This window comes from Brassica rapa, chromosome A01 (genome assembly GCF_000309985.2).
Source record: "Brassica rapa cultivar Chiifu-401-42 chromosome A01, CAAS_Brap_v3.01, whole genome shotgun sequence".
Taxonomy (NCBI): Eukaryota; Viridiplantae; Streptophyta; class Magnoliopsida; order Brassicales; family Brassicaceae; genus Brassica; species Brassica rapa.
This window is the reverse complement of record NC_024795.2, coordinates 6,902,104-6,923,656: the sequence shown is the minus strand read 5'-3', so window position 1 is coordinate 6,923,656 and position 21,553 is coordinate 6,902,104. Positions and strand designations below refer to the sequence as shown.

Below are 21,553 nucleotides of genomic sequence, written 5' to 3'. Positions count from 1 at the left end.
TAATCCTTTAGATTGTAAGATTTCTTCTAAAAAAAAAGGTATATTATATATATAAAAAGGTGGTTAAGCATATTCACCATCATTTCTTAAATACAATATATTGCTTCTGAAAAAGTTGTTTGGCCAAAAACAATTGAAAAGAAATAAAATGGTAGGCTTTATCGAAAGGAAGGATAGGAAGTAACAAATGTATGTACTTTCGTGTACCTAATTTTGAAGCATTCGGTACAATACACCCATCATGCATGTGTTCTTACCTTGTGACTTTGTTTTCCCTTTAACTTCCATTCCCCAAATCCATTTCTGTAAAAAATATGTATGACATATAACTAACGTGGATATGCTGGTTTTGATTTACTTATTCTATTAGTTAATTAAAGCATAGTTGAGTTGTTACAGCATGTCTAGAAAACATTAGAGATTATGAACTAAATGAATATGATTAATTTTGCAGTGTTTTCCTGAACTTAATGATTACTGTGAGAAGCTTACATGATTTGTGTTTTGTTTTGATATCTTTCTAACGTAACTTATTGTGGCCTACCCGACATAATCGAATATTTTGATACAGTATTGATCACAGATTCACAGTTAGCCTTCTATCCACCAAAGAAAGGAATAAAAATCTTGGGATATAACCATATAATCCAGGATGAGTATCTAGATAACCAGTTCCAAAAAGCTTTGCATGATAATATGTAATAATTTGACAATAACTCAAAGATGTATCTTTTAATGATAACTTTCCAGAGCTTCTTCTAGTGACAACATAACTTCATTATTTGTACACCTATATATCATATAACTAATTAGATATGTTAATAAATTAATAATACTTGTAACTTAATACCAAACTAGAACTTGACCCGCACTCCCGTGCGGGTGTTTAATTTAATTTGTGTTTAACATAAAATCATAAACCGCTGGTTTGATTAAAAAATTCCATATATATATTTTTATGTTTTGTAATGTACATATAGAGTAGAATCGTCTATGTAATCTTTCTCATATCATAATTATAATATCATAATAAATCAGCGTTAAAAAAAGAGAATAAAATATATTATTTTATAATATAGATGTTTGATAATAATTTTTTTTATTTGTACATAATATTATATTATTTTTTATAACTTAATGTAATTTGATGTAATTGTATAATTCATATATTGACCTGTTGTTTGTCTGTTAAGGAAAACATGCCTAAAATTTAATTTTTGCATTAGTTTTCTATGAATTATTATTAATTTTATGATATTTTATTTTCTTGAAAATTGAACTCTCGAAATTTTTATATTTGACTAAACTAAATAAAGTAATACTATATTTTAAATTCTTTTATATAAGATATACTATATATTTTAGTTTTTTTTTATTTTCACTATAAAGAAACAACAACCATTGTAATTAATTAATTTAAATTAATTTTAAATGTATTGGCAGAATCTATAAATAAAAATACAAAAAGAAATATATAATTTATAATAAATGCAATGACTAAATGTGTAAATAAAAGAAAGTAATTAATCTGCTATCCATGTTTCCAAACAATTCTCATTTATGTTTTATCCTTGTTTCCAAACAATTCTCATTTATGTTTTATTCATGTTTCCAAACAGTACGAAAAAGTACTTCAGTTTTAATAATATAGATAGAGCAGATGAATTTTTAAATAAATATAGACCAGATGAATCCTCCCAAGCTGACCGAGTAGAGATTGAAATAACGACAATTGTAAATATATAATTCTATGTATGGGGGGACCATTGCACGAAATAAGTTATATCACAGTTCTATCATATAACTTGATGTATTATTTATAAGATTCATTGTGTTTTAATTATGTAAATAGATTATCATAATTTATTGAACATAAACCCCTTTAATACTTAATTATGTGATTGTGTAATACAACAAAAATACTTAAGATATTTTTAACTGTGTTTGGTAAACTTTCGAAATCTGAAATAAGATATCTTTTAATGGTGATGAGCCGTAATCCGTATGCACAAGACAAAATTACGAGCAGCGAAAGACTAGCAGGGAAAGTAAAACGTCAGACATGTTTCGGGGACAAAAAGACAATATGATCAAATGAAAATAAAGTTTGAGAGGCCATATTCTAAATCTGTTCACTTGTTGTTAATCCGCCAATCACGGATCTTAATGTTTTGCTGCTAAATATATAATCATGTTCCTTATCCTTTTGACATTTTCTGACTTGAATTATATAATCACTAGAATCCAACACCAAACTAGTCAATAATTATACATCATTCACCAATCACTGTTGGTATAATCAGATTCCTAAAATCATATATCGTGTTATCGAACTATCAATTTACTTGATTTCAGGAAATGAATTATATTTATTTACCAATTAAACGACAAAGAGAATAAAGAAAACAAACTTTGTCATGGCTACATAATTTTTTTTTTTTTTGAAACTTGTCATGGTTACATAAAACAGTGCATTATTTCTAGCATATATTAATGGATGAGATGGTCTTGCATTTGTTTACTATTCGTAATTACATGTTTACGTTTAGTACGCTGGAAAAACCTTCTTAAAATTAGTGTATACTTCTTTATATATGAGACCAAAGAGGGTTTTCAGCTAATCCGCTGTTTGCATGGTGGATGTTGCTAGTCGCTAGCTAAGCAACGAAGGTGACAACTTTTAGTGAACATTATACCTGTTTAGTTTTTTTTTTGCTAAAAATGTAAATATCATTAACAAGTTAATGAAAGTCTGATTACAAATAGTTGCAATCTCGTCTGCTTCAAAGCAAATCCGATGCAATAGGCCGCAAAAAAGATTTTAAAAAAAAACTATAACATCAATCAAGAACCGAGTTTGTTTAGAAAAACCAAACTTGGAACTACAGTCAAGCAACAAAAGTGAAGTCCACTTTAATTCATAACAAGCACTTCCTAGAACCTGGATAATACTGAAGGTAACGAGGAGTAGGCTAAGCGGAGATGGTTTACCGAAGACGAACCCGTAGATCTCTCAAGCTGCGATGACAGAGGGCCTGGCTAATTACCATTCAGAAAAACTAATAGTACTCTTTGGAATGTTGCGTAATTGGTAATAGTACTCTTTTTGTAATGTATGTGAGATATATAACAACTATCCGGTTCAATATCATCAAAATTCTCTGTACAAAATAATTGAATAGAGCCAACGTGTGTACTGACTTGAACATTACCTTTAGTCTCACAGGCGGTTAAGAGCAGGTTGGACTGGTATAGTACTATTAACTGAACCGAACGAAATTGAAACTCAGAAGTTTCTGGTTTAGTTTCCAATATAACCGACATCACCGATTCAGTTATATATTGCATTCCCTCCAAAAAAACAGAGTGAGACCTCATATGATATAAAGAACCCTCGAGAAGCTAAGAAACAAATCGTCTCCCGCAAGAAAATGCCTTTCTCTATCTTCTCCCGCAAGAAACCCACTCGCCGGTTCAACGACTTCTACTCCGACTGGTCCAAAACCCTAACCGACAACTGCCTCCCTCTCCTCCGCCAATCCCTCTCCTCCGCCGCCTCCGCCTCCGTCCTCTCCTCCAACGTCGACCTCGTCCTCCGCCACCTCGTCTTGTACTACGAAACCCTAGACCTCGCCGCCGACCCCAACACCATCCCTTACCTCCTCTTCCCTTCGTGGCGCAACTCCCTCGAGACGCCCTTCCTCTTCCTCGGCGACATCCACCCGTACCTCCTCACCAACCTCCTCCGCTCCTTCATCGACCGCGAGAATCAAGATTCCGACTACGAGGACGAGGACACCCTCCGCTTGATTCCGGACCTCGTGAACCAGCCCTTGAAGATCGCCACCGCGTGGAAAGATCCGTCGGACGAGCTGGTGATGAGGATCGATCAGATAGAGTGTACGATGAGGCTTATGGTTCCTGTTCTTATGGACCGTGTGAGGAAAGCGCAGAGAGGGTTCGTGTCTCGCGTCTCGGAGAACTGGATCGCGTCGTATCAGGTGGGGAAGAAGAGGAAGACGGCGGTGACGGCAGCTTCGGCGGGTGTGGAGGATGCGGCCAAGGGAGAGATGGAGGAGCTTGTGAGTATCTTTGTTGACGCGAACCGTTTGAGGAAGAGTGTGATCATGGACATTGTTGGAGCTACGAGCGAGCATCAAGCAGCTTTGTATCTTGAAGGGTTGTGTCAGTTTCTTGCTGGGTTTAAAGATCAGGTTCTTCTCCAAGATTTCGAGGTCGTTGCATTGCCCAATTAGGAAAATAAATAACTCTGTGTTTCTTCATGGTTGAATCAAGATTTGATTAGTTGTAGAATGTTTTCAAAATTTTGTAAATTTCTATGGAGTTGCACTCCGTTATGTTACATATTACATTCTATAGAGACGGCCATAGCCGGTTATTATCCGGTTATGTTGAGATTTTGTATAGATGATATGGTTTTGTAAGTTTTCCACTTTTCAGAGAAATGCAATGTTGCTTACTTGTTTAGCTAGGAGGGCTTATCCAGCACCTACAAAAACAGAACACTCTTAGGTCTATGTTTCTTCTTATACATAATTTGGATGGACTCTCAAAGAATGTGAACTACTAAGAGTCTATTTGTTAATGTTCGTATGTTAGTTTAGAAAACACTTAACATTAATTGAGAGTCAGTCCAAATTACTGTATGTATAATGTTGAACGAATATAGCATGTCAATCGGTTTGTTCAGTTGTGGTTTGTTTGGAATTTTTCGGTTTGGTTTCTAGATTGATTGGTTTTCCTTCCATTTTAACATGTTAACCCAGAGTTTGCATCTGGCTGCAGCTGACCATCGATGGAGCCCATGGCATAGCTGAGAAATATTATCGAGCCCATAAGCCTAGAATTTCTGTAGAATATGTATCTGAACTTTATGTACAATTGTTTCGACTATGGTAGACTAGGCCCACCAGCGCTAGAGACCTTTTAAAAGATTAGGAGCATATGCACCGCCGAAATGAAAACATAGTTGAACTTTGATGTCGATTAAATTAATCTTATAAACGTGTCGTACAAATACAACTCACTGCTTTTAGGTTTATATTTATTTTATTTTAAGTACTCGCTGAAACAGTTTGATGATATTGAACCAGTTTGACGTTTACATGGCTTGAAACGCTAAAAATGAGGGCAATTCAAAGTCTTCAACAACTCTGTTTTAATAAACATAAAGATTTGACAATAACGTCGGCCTCGACCATCTAATTCTAAGTAATCTCCTTTAGAATAAACGAGGGTGTTAATTAATCGGGGGTATTATATATAATATAGAGTGATAGAGAGATTTCAACCGATTTGAAATTATCAAATGCTCATGCATGTAATAATAATATGCATATGGCCTGGCCAAACTAGTCTTATATTATAAGATAAACGACTTATTCTCGAGGACTTGTTGAATCTATTAGTGCTTATCACTTCTTCCAATTTATTTAACGAGCCGTATGCTGCCTTTTGTTAGCTGGCGTATAAAGGTTCATTGGTCATTTTTCTATGTTCAGATCCAATATAATATAAGAAATGTCGTCGTTCACATGAAAATGATTTTATTTATTCGGGGGACTATCTATCAATCAATTTTCTAGGACTATTAACATTTGAAAAAAAACTCAATACAAAAATTAATTCACGTAACATGTGGTATATGAGTCGTTTCTATTGTTAACTAGTACGTGATTCGTGAATATAGGATCTTTCAGTACAGGTTCTTGATAAAAGAAACGAATTAGTTTCTTATAAATTATAATGAAGTGGTTTTTGAATTTTGACTATCTTTATCTGGTTAGAACCTCATAACTATTATGAATACATACTTCTTTTGGTAAACATATAAAAATATATTACAGTTCTGTATTTTTGACGAAAATTACAATTAGTAGCAAAAAAAAGATTTAAAAGAAACACTGCAAATACTGAAAAGTAGAAGATTAAACAAGGAACGAACAAAACAAAACAACACTCTATACCCTGATCGCGATGAAACCATCTAAAAGCAACTCCAATGGTGAATATACTCATATTAGGTTCTTTGTGATAAAAATATTAATACTTTGATAATGGTTTACTTTTTATTTAAATCTTGTATTTTGTAAAAAAAGTCACTCAATTGAAGAAAGACATCTGTGCTCAAGAGGTTTAGAGAAGTCTTAGAGCATCATTATCGGCGTCCCAAACCGCGTCCTTACCGAATTAAACCGAAAAAATAAATCAAAATGAAATTAAAAAGAAGAAAACGTATGTTAGTTAAGAAGTTTTTGTGTCCGTCCTTAACGGCACGTGTCATCGCGGGAGGGAGTGTGCGTCTAGGGTTGGAACAGGGGAGTCGAGTCATTCTCATCCTCTCCCTTCTCTCTCTCAACGGCGATCTCGGTCTCACCCTGTTCCCTCTCCCAAAATCTGTCTCAGCCGTTCCGTCTCTCGACCTCTTTCTCCGCCGTTCCCTCTCTCGGCCGATCTATCTCTCCGTCTCCATCTCCCGACGTTTCCTCTCTCTCCCGATCCGTCTCTCGACCTCTTTCTCCACCGTTCCCTCTCTCGGCCGATCTATCGAACATCTTCTTTATTCAGCTCTCCGCTTAGCTAAAATCAGTAACCAAATATTTTTTTTCCTCTATAAACCCTTCTCTGTAGTAATTGCCATGGATCCAAGGAATCCATATAGCCAGTTCTGCGCCGCATACGCTTCTGCAGAAAGACAACAAGCCAGTGGCCAGAACGAAACTGATGTTCTGAAGGTTGCTCACCAGATCTTCTACGCTGATCATAACACCAAGTTTACTCTTGAACATGCATGGTGTGTGTTAAGGTTTGAGCAGAAATGGCTTAGCCTTAACACACCTCAACCCAGTGGCAGTTTAAAGAGAAAAACGGGTGAGCCAGGTTCCCAAGCGTCAGTTGGTGATCATGAGACCCGGCCTGAAGGTTCTAAGGCTGCAAAGGCAAAAAGGAGTAGCTGTAAGGGGAGGGATCTTGATGAGGTTAAGACCATTTGGGAATTCAAAAAGGAGGATTTGGAGATGAAGGAGAAATTGTCAAAGCTGGCAATACTTGACACTCTGCTTACTAGAGAGCAACCATTAAGTGATGCTGAAGAAGTAGTTAAGAATAAGCTGCTTGCCTTGTATTTCTGAGAATGATGAACAACAATTCTCTGTTTTAAATCTGTGTTTGATCTCTGTTGGTTGATGTCTACTATTTCTGTTTAAGTTTCTCCATGTAATGGACTGTCAGTGCTTAAGTTTCTTCATGTAATGGACTCCGTTTGCTATCAATAATATATATTATTTCTGTTTAAACTCTGTGTTGTTGTGTCTTGCATTCTTTCATTATGAACTCAATTAATTTTGGTAATAATAACATTGTCTATTTATGCAGGTTAAGTCTAACATGGGACATGACTACAGCTACAGCCAGCCCTCGGAGTCAGAGGATTTGTTTTGTAACTCAGTAAGTAGTGGTTTTAGCGAAACAGATGATCTAATTCGACGTGACCAAGCTGAGATTAGCTTACAGGCTCATTCATCAGTTCAGTACCCTCCACAACCGGAGGTTGAGTTTGGCTTCCCACAGATATGCTACTGTGGTGCTCAGCCTCTGCTTGCAACATCTACCGGTCGGAATAATCCAGGTTACATGTCGATATGCATAATCATATACTCATTTACTCTTCTATAAGTGATCATTTACTTTTCCGTATTATCACCACAGGGAGAAGATACTACACTTGTGTGAATGCAGACGATGGAGAGTGTCATATATGGAAATGGTGGGATGTTGCGGTGATGGAGGAAATGAGAGCTAGAGATAGACACGTGATTCAGCTGGCTGATAAGGTAGACAATCTGACCCTCTCCATCGACTATGAGACTCAACAGAAGATGGTTAGGCTAGAGAAGCTTGTGACTGATATAACCACGAAGAAATCTTTTTTTACCGGGAGGTTTGAGTACTTTGTAGGTGCTACGGTTCTCGTTTTGGTTTTAATAGGAACCCTGCACGGATTAGTTATATGACTTGATGAGCACGAGTACCCTGCATGGATTTGTAATATCTTATTGTTGTTTAATTTGAAGATGGACTTGTTGATACTTGTTAGTGTCTGATGTTATTGTTTGAAACATGGTATTGTTTGAAACAAGTTTACTTTGAAGTTTATTCTCGTGACCTTTTGCAGAATCTCTTACACATTATTCTCGTGACCTTATGCAAAATCTCTTACACATTATTCTCGTGACCTTGCCACTCACGAGCACACAGGAGACAACTCTAGTGACCTTGATATTTTTCACCAAAATAAGCTGCCAAAATGTCAGAAAACATTACACTCTAAAGTCACATGCTTTGTTTCTTTCTTCACCAAAGTAATAAGTATCACGGGGGGTTGAGAATAGCAACTCCAAAGTCACATGCTTTGTTTTTTTCTTCACTGTCTCCCTATAAGTAACATCCTTCTTCTCCCACTTAAATTTGCACTTCTCCTCACGCTCATAACATTTTCTCTCATTTGCAACATTTAAATGGCTTCTTCTTCACATTATCATTACCACAACGGTGATGATGATGAATTTGATTCTATTTTTGAGGATATCTTTGAAAATCTCGATTTTATTCCTGAACCAAAAGAGCGAAAAAAACGTATTTTTATTGAGAGAAACCGGGAAGAAGGCCACAACAAGCTCTGGAATGATTATTTTAGCGACACTCCGACATACCCGCACAATTTATTCCGGCGACGGTTCCGAATGAACAAGCCCTTGTTCTTGCGTATTGTGCATCGTCTCTCTACAGAAGTAGAGTATTTTCAACCAACAGAAGATGCAGCCGGAAGGTCTGGTCTATCACCGCTCCAAAAATGTACCGCAGCAATTCGTCAATTGGCGTATGGGGGTGGGGCTGATGGCATTGACGAATATGTCCGACTTGGTGAAACAACTGCACGAAAATGTTTACACCAATTTACCGCCGGAATAATCCACTTGTTTGGGAATGAATACCTCAGACGTCCCACACAAGAGGATCTTCAAAGACTACTCTATGTGGGAGAACAACGTGGATTCCCCGGGATGGTGGGCAGCATCGACTGTATGCACTGGGAGTGGAAGAATTGCCCCACCGCTTGGAAAGGAATGTATTCACGAGGAACCGGAAAACCAACAATTGTGTTGGAGGCGGTTGCTTCGTATGATCTTTGGATATGGCATGCTTTTTTTGGAGCTCCAGGTACTATGAACGATCTTAATATTCTTGATCGATCACCTGTTTTTGATGACATTATTAACGGAATAGCTCCGGAAGTTAACTTCTATGTGAACGGAAGGGAGTACCAGTTGGCTTACTATCTGACGGATGGTATTTATCCAAATTGGGCGACTTTTATTCAATCTATCCGACTGCCACAGGGTCCAAAAAATTCGTTATTTGCTAAATACCAAGAAGCCGTCCGAAAAGATGTTGAGCGTGCGTTTGGGGTCCTCCAAGCAAGGTTTGCCGTTGTTAAAAATCCATCTAATTTATGGGATAAAAGTAAAATAGGAAATATTATGAGAGCATGTGTCATTCTCCATAATATGATCGTCGAAGATGAACGAGATTCACATACTCTAGAGGAATTTCAAGATGAGGATTCCACTTTTGCCGTTAAAAATACTACAAAACACGGCAATAGAATTGCTCGTCGCAAAGAAGTTCGGGATCCACACATTCATCAACAATTAAAAGAAGATTTGATAGAAAATATATGGGATAAATTTGGAGATCTTCAATAAAATTGTTTCTTTGCGCAATCTACAAATTTAGAAAAAATGTGATAAAATTCGCTTTTTTAGTATGTTTTCAATTTCAATGTAATGTGTTTTATTTTAATGTAATATGTTTACTATTTTATGTAATAAAATTAAAATACTTAATTAATTTACTAACTTCAAAATACTAATAAAATAATCTAAGGACTCTACAAAAGTCCTACCAATAATCTACATTTTTAAGTTTGTCCTTAACTAAAACTCTTAACATCAAAATACTAATTAAATAATCTAAGGACTCAAGGATTAGTCCTACCAATAATGATGCCCTTACTTCTTCTGACACACTTTCTTACTTTTTGTTTTTTTAATTGATAAAAACCCAGCAAAAACCAACCGATGGAGTTGGCCTAGTTACCACATTCTTCAGGAAAAAAAAACATCCCTCAAAACCTATTCCACTCCTGTAGTTTTTCAAAATTCTAACACTGCTAATCTGCGATGCAACTCAAACGACTACAAACTCTTTTAAAACCAGATGCACAAGGAACATACTACTCCACCGGTTAAAACCGACTAAATGTTAAGCTTGTGTTTTTGATTGTACCGATCTAGCAGGACCTTTGCAACACGGTGTATAAGTCTTGTGCTTAGGATAATGAATATATACTTTATGGTAGATATATGCATATTTTTTGTCACGAAATTACCCTGAAAATTGTCATCATACATTTAAATAGCATATTTTAGTACTCGGATCATGTAATGCAGAATACCATAGTCTCCCCTCCCCTAAAAGGGAATATACGATGGGTGTGATCGGTAAATCTATCGTAATCTAGAGTAATAGAAAATAGAGGAATTAGGAGTAAAATCTTTAGAGTAAAAAGTTATAAACTAAAAACAAAAAAAAAAGTGAAAATAACTGTTTTCCTCCATCAAATCTATAAGGAACGAAAAAAATGCTTTTACCATTAAATATACAGTAACTAAGAGTGTGACTGAAAGGTCAAGTTAGAGTAAATATCTGAGAATAAAATATTTTTTAGCTGTGTTACGCTTTTTTATAACCAGTCAGGTGAAAAAAAGAAAGAAAATGTTTTACTCTCGGTTGCGCTAAAGTTGTTTGTCTTTTAATGTCTTAAAGAGTAAACATTTCCTCTATATTTACCATGTGAAATCCAGCGCAACAATTTTTTTTGTTATTATTTATTCAAATTTACATTTTTCTTTTTCACTCTATTACTCCACTTTACTCTGTCTTTTTTACTTCACTGAGTTTCCTACCAATCACAACCTAAAGTAAATTAATGAGAAACTTTTTCCACTTGATTGGTGTAGTTTTAGCTGAAAATAGAGTAAATATGTTTTCAACTAAAAGTTTCTCCTAACTATGACAAACAATCACATTCGATATATGCTTGCATGTATATGTATGCATTGTGATACGAGGAGGCACATATGCTGGTGACTTATAAGATTATATGTTATCAAATAATGTTGCCTTATCACTATCACTGTGATAACACGTGAATATTGTCAAACTGAGCTTATAGTTAGTGGTCAGCACACATGATTTTTTAACTATTGAATCAACATTTCTGTATGTATACTTATTATATTATCATTTGCCAAACCAAGTACCATCAATAAGTGCATAGACAGGGACATTCGCAACACCATCCACGCAAGAAACAGGAGGAAAAGATTCCTCAACTATCTACCTCTTTGGAGCCACTGATGTTTGCAGCACCACAAATGTAACTTAATTGTCTCTCTGTTTTTCCTTTTTTTGCCAGAGAAGCAATTTTAGATTAGTGTTTCTACTCATGTAAAAACTCTTTTTATTTCATTTATGATATTAACATCCTTAGCAAAAAAAAGAATAAAGATTACTACAGGCTGTTTTTCTAAACAGTAATAATAGTAATAAGACTAAAAGAAAGAAAGTGCTGTGGTTTATCTTTTCAACCGCATGTTTACATTGGTATGTCGCCGATTTACATTGCAATGTCCGAAGGACCGAATTAATAAGAGGAGCTAATTAAAATACTAAGCCCATATGGCAAATATATCATGTATATAGCGTATTTTACTAGTCGGATCATGTAATGCAAGATATCGTAATGAAAACAAAATTTGGGACAACAATATATACGACATACGCTTGCATAGTTGCATGTATATGTTTGCATTAGGATACGTGGAGACACATAAGCAGGTGACTTATAACACTATATGTTATCATAAAACGTTGTCTTATCATTAACACTCTGATAACATGGGTTCGTTGACAAATTGAGCTTATAGTTAGTGGTCGGCACATATGACTTTTCATTATTAATCAGTATTTCTTTATGTATAACTATTATATTATGATTTTCCAGACCAAGTACAATCGATACCAACAAAGAACAAAGGTAACTACAGGCTGTTTCCCTCTGTACAATAATACTAAAAATTGCAAAGGCTAAAACAGAGGATGTCTTTTCAACCGCATGTTTACATTGGTATGTCGCCGGTTTACATTGCAATGTTGGAAGGACCGAAGGAGTATAAGGAAATGATAAAAATATTAATCCAATACATACAGGAGAACTGTTGTATAGTCAGATACATTGAATCTAGCAAATGCACTAACCCAATGTGCAAATAATGCACCCGCACATACCTGTCGATGTTTCTTAAATTGTAGTATTAATACAAATCTCTTATATTCTTACAACATTCATTTTACTTTCATATTATGTACTTCCATCACCTACTTAGATTGTTGATTCTCGAAACACATTATAATTTTTTTTTTTTGCTAAATAAACACAGTATGATTTGTTTTCAACTGTTCTTATTTATAAAATTCTTCCAGTAAATGGCGACTCGGGAAGGTGTGAGATTTATCGATCTGTCAAATACTCGAGAAGGTATATATGTATTTGTCATTTTCAGCTGTGTCATCATTGCGTCAGCATATGGTTGTGGCCGTCAATCGTCATAGATGCAGCGTAGGATACACGTGGTGAACCTTCCTATGACCAAACTAAATATAGCTGTTTCTTTTTGTTTTCTTTTCTCTTTAATTTCAATCTTTTACCTTTCTATTTTTCATTTTATTTATTAATTTAATAAGAAAAAATATACACAAAATCATTCATTCTTCACTGTAATTTATGTTTCATTTTATAGTTACTTCGAATCTGAAGAAATTCTTTTACTATGGTCTCAATTAATGGGAAAATAATTATATTCATTCAGCTACCATGATGCATGAAAAGTGAAAACTATATGTAAGCTCCACCACCACCAATAAAGTGATCACGAAGAGCAAATCCCAGCCGTGTATTCAGTACCTGGACCCACTTCACATACCAAACTTCTATTGGTCCTTTAGTTATTTATGGGTCCCGTGATTTTTAACTCTTCATCAACTAACATCTTTTAAGTAATTGTTAAACTCTATAAACCTAATTTAATAACACATTAGCCTCAGCATCCACATCATTCTGTCATTCTCATTACAAGTAAACTTGATGTTATGTTCAACTAGAATACATAAATGTGTTGTGTGTATTATACACATCTTAATTTGGCTGAATGTCACTTACAATTCGCGAACGTCGTATACGAAAAGGCAATGATAAATCAGATAAATATGCCGAAAAATGACACCGGAACTAGAAAATACTACAGATTATTTATATGGGCCCATGAAGGCCCAACTAACACGTGGTTGCGTCACAATATCAGATTTAACACGTGGCGCCTACGCTTATTCAACTCTCTAGACTCGTAAGCACGTGTCTATTCACGAACCAGCTCCTTTTGGGTAACAAACTAACGTCCGCCTTGGTTTTTCTTTTTCTCTCCCAAATTTATTGTAGGTAGTAACTTTTTCATTAGTCAACACGGTTTATTAAATTATTTATATCTTCCTCCATAAATGTTTTTTTTTCCTGGTAAAATCCAAAAATGCTTTTCTTTATTTCTTTCCCTGTAGTTTCGAAATACTAGTATACACTAGTAAAATTTAATTTTTCGTAGAAGTGAGAATTCTAGAAACCATTAAACATGGTAATTTACACGGGTGAGTAATGCCGTTTATCACCCAAATCAACGACCAATTCATTTGGTCAAGGAAGAAAAATACATTTCTATAATAACAAGGTGTGGACTGTGGAATCACCACCATAATATCAAATGTTAATGCATTGCACAAACATTACTAATTTTTTTGAAATGTGAACATTGAATAAATCAAAGATTCCACCCCAGAATCTGCCTAATGACGAACTCGTTAATCATAAAATAATGCAAATAGTTTTTTTATTCAGGGAAGCTAATAAGAAACTTAACATGGTCTTAATGGCAGATTTGTAAACAAATCATACACGTAGGGGTGTTTTCGGTATTCAGAAGAGGTTAATAACCTTGTTAACCACGTCTCTGCTCTGTCTCTTTGAGAAACAGACCTGTTATTGTTCTCTCACAAACTCTATAAATACCAAAGCCCCCCGTCTCCTTCTTTTTCTCTCCTTCTCCTCTCTCATCTCTCTTTCCCTAAAACTCGGGATTTTCAGTATATTCCCCCTGCAAATTTCAGGGTTTTCGTAAAGAAGAAAAAACAAAAAATCTCCTTCCCCGATCTCTCTAAAGATTCTCTCTTTCCAAAAGGAGAGAAAATCTGCATTCTCCTCCCTTCTTCTTGGCGCCTGCTGCTGCTTTGTTCTTTCCAGCTCGTTTGAATCAGGTTTGATATCTATATCCCTTTTTGATTCGTGGATTGTTGTATGGTACCGGGTTTAATAGCTCGTTCGACCCCATTTTAGGTTTATTGTTTATGAGATTTCTGGATCTCTTGCGGTTTTTTTTTCTGATCGAACATTTGATTCCCTCTTTGTTTGAATATGTCTCTGTTCTTTCGTAACCACCATTGGTTTCTGTAAAACCTTTTACTTCACATCTCTTGAATGTTACTTGCGGCCGAATTTGAATTGTCTCTCTGTGGATTTTTATTTACCTCTTTTGATAAAATAGTGAATATGAAAAAAAGAAAAGAAAAAAAAATATTGAATATGATTTTGACTTTAGAGACTAGTTTGGAACTGTTCGTTTGGTAGTATATACGCGTTCTTTTGAACAGTTTGGAGTAACAGAAGAAGAAGCTATAAGTTTTTTTTTTGTCGGTAGCTCTTAATAATAGTGTAGTATTGGCTGTCATATAGAAAAGTCGGTTGTAAACTTCTGGTACTTGTCAATATCAGTGACTCCTTTTCTCTTAATGCCATTAAACAACAATTAAGATGATTAGGTAAAAAAACAAGAGGAAGAGTTAAAAAAAAGAACTTAACTTTCTTGTTGACTTTGTTATGTTTTGCTTTTATGTCTATAATAAAGTTCCCTTTTCTTGATGCTTTGTGATAAAACATCCAAAAAGAAAGAAACTTTATTTTTTTGCGCTGTCCTGTTACATTAAATTTAGTAGAAACTTGCATTCTGATTTAGTCTTGTTTCTTGTGGCTGTATATTATGCAGGTTTTGTAGTTGAAGCTCAAGATCAGCCTAACAGTGTATTACTTGTAGTAAAAGCCTTAGAGATGATAAGGTAATGTGAAAAGAAAAGCTTTCTAGTTTTCAAGAAACTTATGAATATTATTACAAAAAGTTTTCAACCTTCTCTGAATATTGTTTTTTTTTTTTTGTGTATAATCAACTTCAGTGTTAACTTTTAATGGACCGTTCACCAACAAGCAGTGACAAGAAAACATTGAAGAAGTGGTTTTTCATTGACAAAACAGTCGGATAAAAAGCGTTCCTATCGAATTTTCTTGTCTGAAAGCATTTTGATTTGGAGTTGGATGGATATTAACATAAACAAGACGACCCCTGTTCTCTCTGAGCCTACTACACCAGTCAGCAAATCAAGACTCGGATCATCCTTCCCTTCAGGTAGATTCATGAGTTTGAGGAAGAAGATCCCTAAGCTCGACGATGTTAGATCCAATGGTTGGTTAGAAGCAATGATTTCCTCTTCCCCGCCACGTAAGAGGCTTGTCAAGGACTTCAACATCGAGATTGCTCCTGAAGATGACTTTGCTCAACGGGCTTGGATGGTAAAACATAATATATCTCTTGGTTTGTTTCATTCACAGATGTTTTTTATCTCTCTATTGTTTACACTTTTATTCTTTTAACATTGACAGCTCAAGTATCCTTCAGCGATTACCTCTTTTGGGCATATTGCAGCTCAAGCTAAGGACAAGAAGATAGCTGTGTTTTTAGACTATGATGGAACACTTTCCCCAATAGTCGATGACCCTGATCGTGCCATTATGTCTGATGCGGTAAGAACAAGAACAAAAACATTTTATTATTATTATTATTACTATTATTATGCTCTTGTCTGAAACACAAAAGGCTAACAAGTTGACTCTCTCTCTCTCTATCTCTCTCAGATGCGTGCTGCTGTTAAAGATGTGGCCAAGTACTTCCCAACAGCAATTATTAGTGGTAGAAGCCGTGACAAGGTGAGACTTTTAAACCATCCATTAACCACAATACAACCAAAAGTTAAAAACGCTAACACAGTTTGGACTTTGCTCATGTGTCAGGTTTACGAATTGGTAGGACTAACCGAACTCTATTACGCGGGTAGTCATGGCATGGACATAATGACTCCAGCAAATGTTAATGGGTCACCTGAAAACCCCAACTGTATAAAATCCACTGACCAGCAGGTACAATCATTGTACCTAGCTCATTTTCAAATATCTATCACCAAACAATCTATCTTCTAACCTCTTTGTTACTTCTTTTCTTAATAGGGTGAGGAGGTAAACCTCTTTCAGCCTGCCAAAGAGTTCATACCGGTCATCGAAGAGGTTTATAAAAATCTCGTTGAGCTAACTAAATCTATCAAAGGTGCAAAAGTAGAGAACCACAAGTTCTGCGCCTCTGTTCATTACCGTAACGTTGATAAGGAAGACTGGCTAATCGTTGCTCAACGCGTTCATGACCACCTGAAGCAATACCCTCGTCTGCGTCTAACTCACGGGAGAAAGGTACTTACTTTCAATGAACGTAACATCACTCTAAATTCACACAAACACAGTTGGTTAACTACTTGTGTTTGTTAATATGATTAGGTTTTAGAAGTTCGTCCTGTGATAGAGTGGAACAAAGGGAAAGCAGTGGAGTTTCTGTTGGAATCTCTCGGATTAAGCAACGATGATGACTTCCTCCCAATCTTTATCGGAGATGACAAGACTGATGAGGATGCCTTCAAGGTACTAAGGGAGAAGGAGCAAGGATTTGGAATATTGGTATCGTCCGTGCCTAAAGAAAGCAATGCGTTCTACTCTCTTAGAGACCCCTCAGAGGTACTAATTACATAATAATCTATAGTCTTTGATCATTACATATGTTATGTTTTATATGTAAATGTAATGGTTGTGGTATAAAATGGTGTTGTAGGTAAAGAAGTTTCTCAAGACTTTGGTGAAATGGAGAAAGATGGAAGACTCCACAAGTATTTGATGATTGTGTAGGAGTATCATAAGAGCTTCATCCAACGCTCTACTTGTTTTTTTTGTTTTGTTTCACTTTCTAGTTTCTGTTTTTAACAGTTTCGGCATTTATATTTTAATTTATCATTTTTCCATATTATCCACCAATTAAAATGTATTACAATTAAGAATTTTCATTATTCATTTCATAAGTTTCTTAAGGGTGAAATCTGTCTAAAATGGTACATCCTCAGTTCATAAAATCTTCTGATTCAGATTTCTGATTCAAGTTTAAAAGAAAACTGAGGCTAAAGAGAACTAAATCCTTTACAAAAGCGAACAGAGTCTAGACAATACTTTAGTATCAATCTTAAGAAGATAAGTGAGGCTATATAGTTTTTTCAGCTGCAGAACCAATTCTCATTGGTCTGTGCTTTGTTTGGGAGGGAAGGCAACATAATTGAATCAGTTTAACTGTAACCCACCTTGAATCTCATAAAATCCTATTCGGTCCGTTCAAATCACCACCATTTAAACCCAATTTTGCCTGTTTATTTGTTTTTCTTATTTTAGGAATCGAAATTCAACTGTGACCAAAAAAGGAATTAAAATTCAGTTATTGAACCCACACATAACCCATTTTCCCCGCTCACGCCATCCGATTTTATCGTGTTCAAAAGTCCACAAGCACCGTTAGATTCGTCTCTAGATATCACTAAATTACTTTATGTTTTTAACCAAAATAGATCTAATCTTCAGTTACTACTCCCAAATTAACCAAAATCATGAGTCCGTCATGGGTTTTCTTACTCCTCATAAAAAATAAGGGGCCAAATTAAACAATTCTCGAGAATATAAGTACTTATTGTAAATTAGCATAAACATTTCCTACCATTAATCAAGAGAGAGAACATAAAAAGAAACAAACCACCACACTCACTCCGACAAAACTCCATAACTATGGTTTCCACATCCACCGTCACGACATTGACCATCTTCTCCTTCTTCGTCTGCTTCATCGAGCTTACCGTTTCTCAGCAAATCTCAACCGTCGATTCGGAATGCACAGGCCGTTGGATCCACATCCGTACACTCCCTTCACGATTCAATCTCGATCTCCTCTCAACTTGCAACCACTACCCACTCACCGACGATCTCTGCCCTTACTTAGCCAACCACGGCCTCGGCCCAAAGACCCATACCCGCACCCGAAGCTGGTACCGAACCGACCCGCTTCTCCTCGAACTCATTTTCCACCGTCGGATCCTCGAGTACCCGTGCCTCACGCCCGACCCGAATCTCGCCTCCGCCGTCTACCTCCCTTACTACGCCGGCATCGACTCTCTCCGCTACCTCTACGGATCCGACGTCAACTCCAGCGCCGATCACGGGTCGGATCTTCTCTCGTTCCTGACGCAAGACTCCCCGGAGATCTGGTCTCGCCGCTCGGGCCACGACCATTTCCTCGTCATGGCCCGGCCCGCTTGGGACTTCTCCCAGCCGTTGACCGTTGACCCTCCGATCTGGGGAACTTCCTTCCTCGAACGCCCCGAGTTTTTCAACTTAACGGCGTTAACGTTGGAATCGCGTTTCTGGCCGTGGCAAGAGCAAGCGGTTCCTTACCCGACGTCGTTTCACCCGCACAGCTTGCCGTTTTTGGAGTCTTGGATCCGGAGAGTGCGTCGTTCGCGGAGAACGTCTCTCATGCTATTCGCAGGCGGGGGAGGAACCTCCTCCACCCCGAATATCCGCCGGAGCATCCGGCTAGAGTGTACCAACGTGACCGAAACAGAACCGGAAACCTCCTCGGAAAAGATCAAGACTTGCGACTTCGTGGACTGCTCCAACGGGATCTGCGAGCACGACCCGATTCGGTTCATGAGACCCATGTTGCAGTCTTCCTTCTGCTTGCAGCCGCCGGGAGACACTCCGACTCGCAAGGCGACGTTCGACGGGATCATCGCGGGATGCATCCCTGTGTTCTTCGAAGACCAGACGGCGAAGATGCAGTACGGGTGGCATTTGCCGGAGGAAGAGTTCTCGGAGTTCTCGGTGACGATTACGAAGGAAGATGTTGTGTTCAGGGGAGTGAGGATCGCGGACGTGTTGATGAGTATACCGAAAGAAGAAGTGGCGAGGATGAGGGAGAGAGTGATTGAGATGATGCCTAGGGTTATGTATAGACGGCATGGTGCTTCCATGGGGTTGATGAATAAGAAAGATGCCGTTGATATCGCTATTGATGGTGTTCTGCAGAAGATCAGTTCTAGGGGTTGAGTTTACTACCGAACACAGTTAAAACAGGTATTTATTATCATGTTGTTGTTGTCTGTTTGTTTGGAATCTCTTGTAACTATAGTTGTTCATGATGAGAGAATTTTGCATTAATCTCAACTACATAGTATTTTGTAAGTTGGATTCAAAATGTGTGTTTTGGATGGTAATATATAGTATGATATACTCTGTTTTTGGGGACAATTTGGAGTGTGTTTTTGTCGAGACTACACTGGTATATGAATTGAATCCTCAGTTTCATAAGATCGCTTAAGTCAGAGTATAGTGTTAAAAGCTATTAAAAAAAACTCCGGTTTATATATGAAGACATGAAAAGTCATCTGTGAAGACAAGAAGGAAGGTTGATGACTTGAACTAATCCTCTGGATCTGGATTCTGCTTCCACTTCCCGTACCTTTTTTTATGCTTTCGCTTGGTCATTGAATACAAACAATTACACTTCTATTAACATTGATGAACTCATACGTTTTTGTGATTTGCAAAAAATACATGGCAAACGTTGGAATTTAATATAGTCCTGGCGTGCACATGAAGAAGAATAGATAGTAGCCAATTATAAGAGTTGAAATCGAGAACATATAATAACCGAATACAGTAAATTACATTTATTGGCCATCTGATATTTAAACTAAAAACCGAATACAGTAAATTACATTTATTGAAATCAAAGATTAAAAAAAGTCACAAGTCAATATGTGGAAAGCCATGAACACAATTACATAAACTTCATATTCTCCACATAGTCTATGAAGGTATGAATCCTTCTTACACTATGATGCCGAAATCCCTTAATATTGACTCTCGTAAAAGTATTCCTCTCCAAATTGTAGAAGAAAACGTGGAAATGGTTTGATAGACCGTGAGACGAGTACGACGACCACACAAGCTCGCCTGTGCTAGTCATTCCAACAAACTTGTTCCCCGTGACTATTGACTCCCCTAAAGGATTCAGTACGTAGATATGCTTTGACCATTTATGGCTTGTAGCATCTTCTAGATGCCACAACACAACTTCTCTTTCCCGAAGTTTCATAATACCTAGTTTACCTTTGTAGTTTAACAAAGTCAAAGAATTTGTATGATCTGCAATCCCTGGTGGAATGTCTACATCATTGTTGATAAGGCAAAACTTCTCTGACCTAACGTCGAAGTAAAATATCACCCAAGAGCATTGGGAGTAACCCGAAGTACAAAGAACCATTTATGCATATATAACCACGTATCCAATTAGTCACCATAAAATGGAATTTGCGTTCGACCGGTCTCCAAAAACGTTTTCCAGACTCCAACGACAAAACCCAATGAGTGTCGGGTCTATAAATTTCGTGACCTGATGAGGTCATACACAACACTTTGAACTGTTTGCCGATGGGATCATAGCCAAAATACATCCCTGCGATCTTTTCTGTCCCTTCTGGAGCTTTGGTGTTACCCGTAGTTTTAACTTCTTTGGGTAGTTTGGGTAGGATTAGGAACTTTCCCTTGGATTAGGACCTTTCCCTTGGCAGGGTTACAAATCACCCGCACCTGTCTTCTTTTCCATCCGTGAAGCAAGATCAATCCACAGACTGGGGCAAAGATATCAGTCGGAGAATATTTGTAAAAAGACTCATGAGAAGACTTCGGAAAATATAGGGCATAATATTGAAGATGAGGGGGTGTATCAGATGGAATATATTTGGGAACAGATGTGTGATATGGGCTGGCTACAAGAGTTATCATCTGGATTATGAGGCTGAGTTGTTGAGTAGAAAAATAACTTGCCATCAGCTTCTAAGGTGAACAAGAGAAGTGGACGAGTGCAAGACTTGGTGAGAAACAGCTCAGTGAAATCATGACGGCGAAATATGAATGCCCAAAACTTCGATACGCAACGAAACCTAGCTATGGACTTAGCCGGGACTAGAGAGAATATAGTGATGAGTAAATCGACTGGAACTGTGTCTGAGTATTCTCTTACCAGTTTGAAGATTGTACTGTTTCATATATCTGGAGGTT

At 36.8% G+C, this 21,553-nt stretch overlaps 3 protein-coding genes across 3 annotated transcripts; all 3 read left to right on the top strand.

Moving 5' to 3' along the window:
- Positions 1-1,519: 1,519 nt before the first annotated feature.
- Positions 1,520-8,224, top strand: LOC103860173 (protein INAPERTURATE POLLEN1). The gene has a single exon (XM_033286830.1). It carries the CDS (start codon positions 3,432-3,434, stop codon positions 4,254-4,256), a length of 825 nt encoding a protein of 274 aa, XP_033142721.1. The 5' UTR covers positions 1,520-3,431; the 3' UTR covers positions 4,257-8,224.
- Positions 8,225-14,279: 6,055 nt separating this feature from the next.
- Positions 14,280-17,481, top strand: LOC103860163 (probable trehalose-phosphate phosphatase G). The gene is made up of 9 exons (XM_009137765.3): positions 14,280-14,505; positions 15,291-15,360; positions 15,475-15,868; positions 15,959-16,099; positions 16,211-16,282; positions 16,367-16,492; positions 16,580-16,816; positions 16,901-17,134; positions 17,229-17,481. The coding sequence occupies exons 3-9, from the start codon at positions 15,614-15,616 to the stop codon at positions 17,289-17,291; spliced, it is 1,128 nt and encodes a 375-aa protein (XP_009136013.1). The 5' UTR covers positions 14,280-14,505; positions 15,291-15,360; positions 15,475-15,613; the 3' UTR covers positions 17,292-17,481.
- A 331-nt stretch (positions 17,482-17,812) lies between these two features.
- LOC103860154 (probable xyloglucan galactosyltransferase GT19) lies at positions 17,813-19,738 on the top strand. The gene has a single exon (XM_009137756.3). It carries the CDS (start codon positions 18,221-18,223, stop codon positions 19,535-19,537), a length of 1,317 nt encoding a protein of 438 aa, XP_009136004.2. The 5' UTR covers positions 17,813-18,220; the 3' UTR covers positions 19,538-19,738.
- The last annotated feature ends 1,815 nt before the right edge of the window (positions 19,739-21,553 follow it).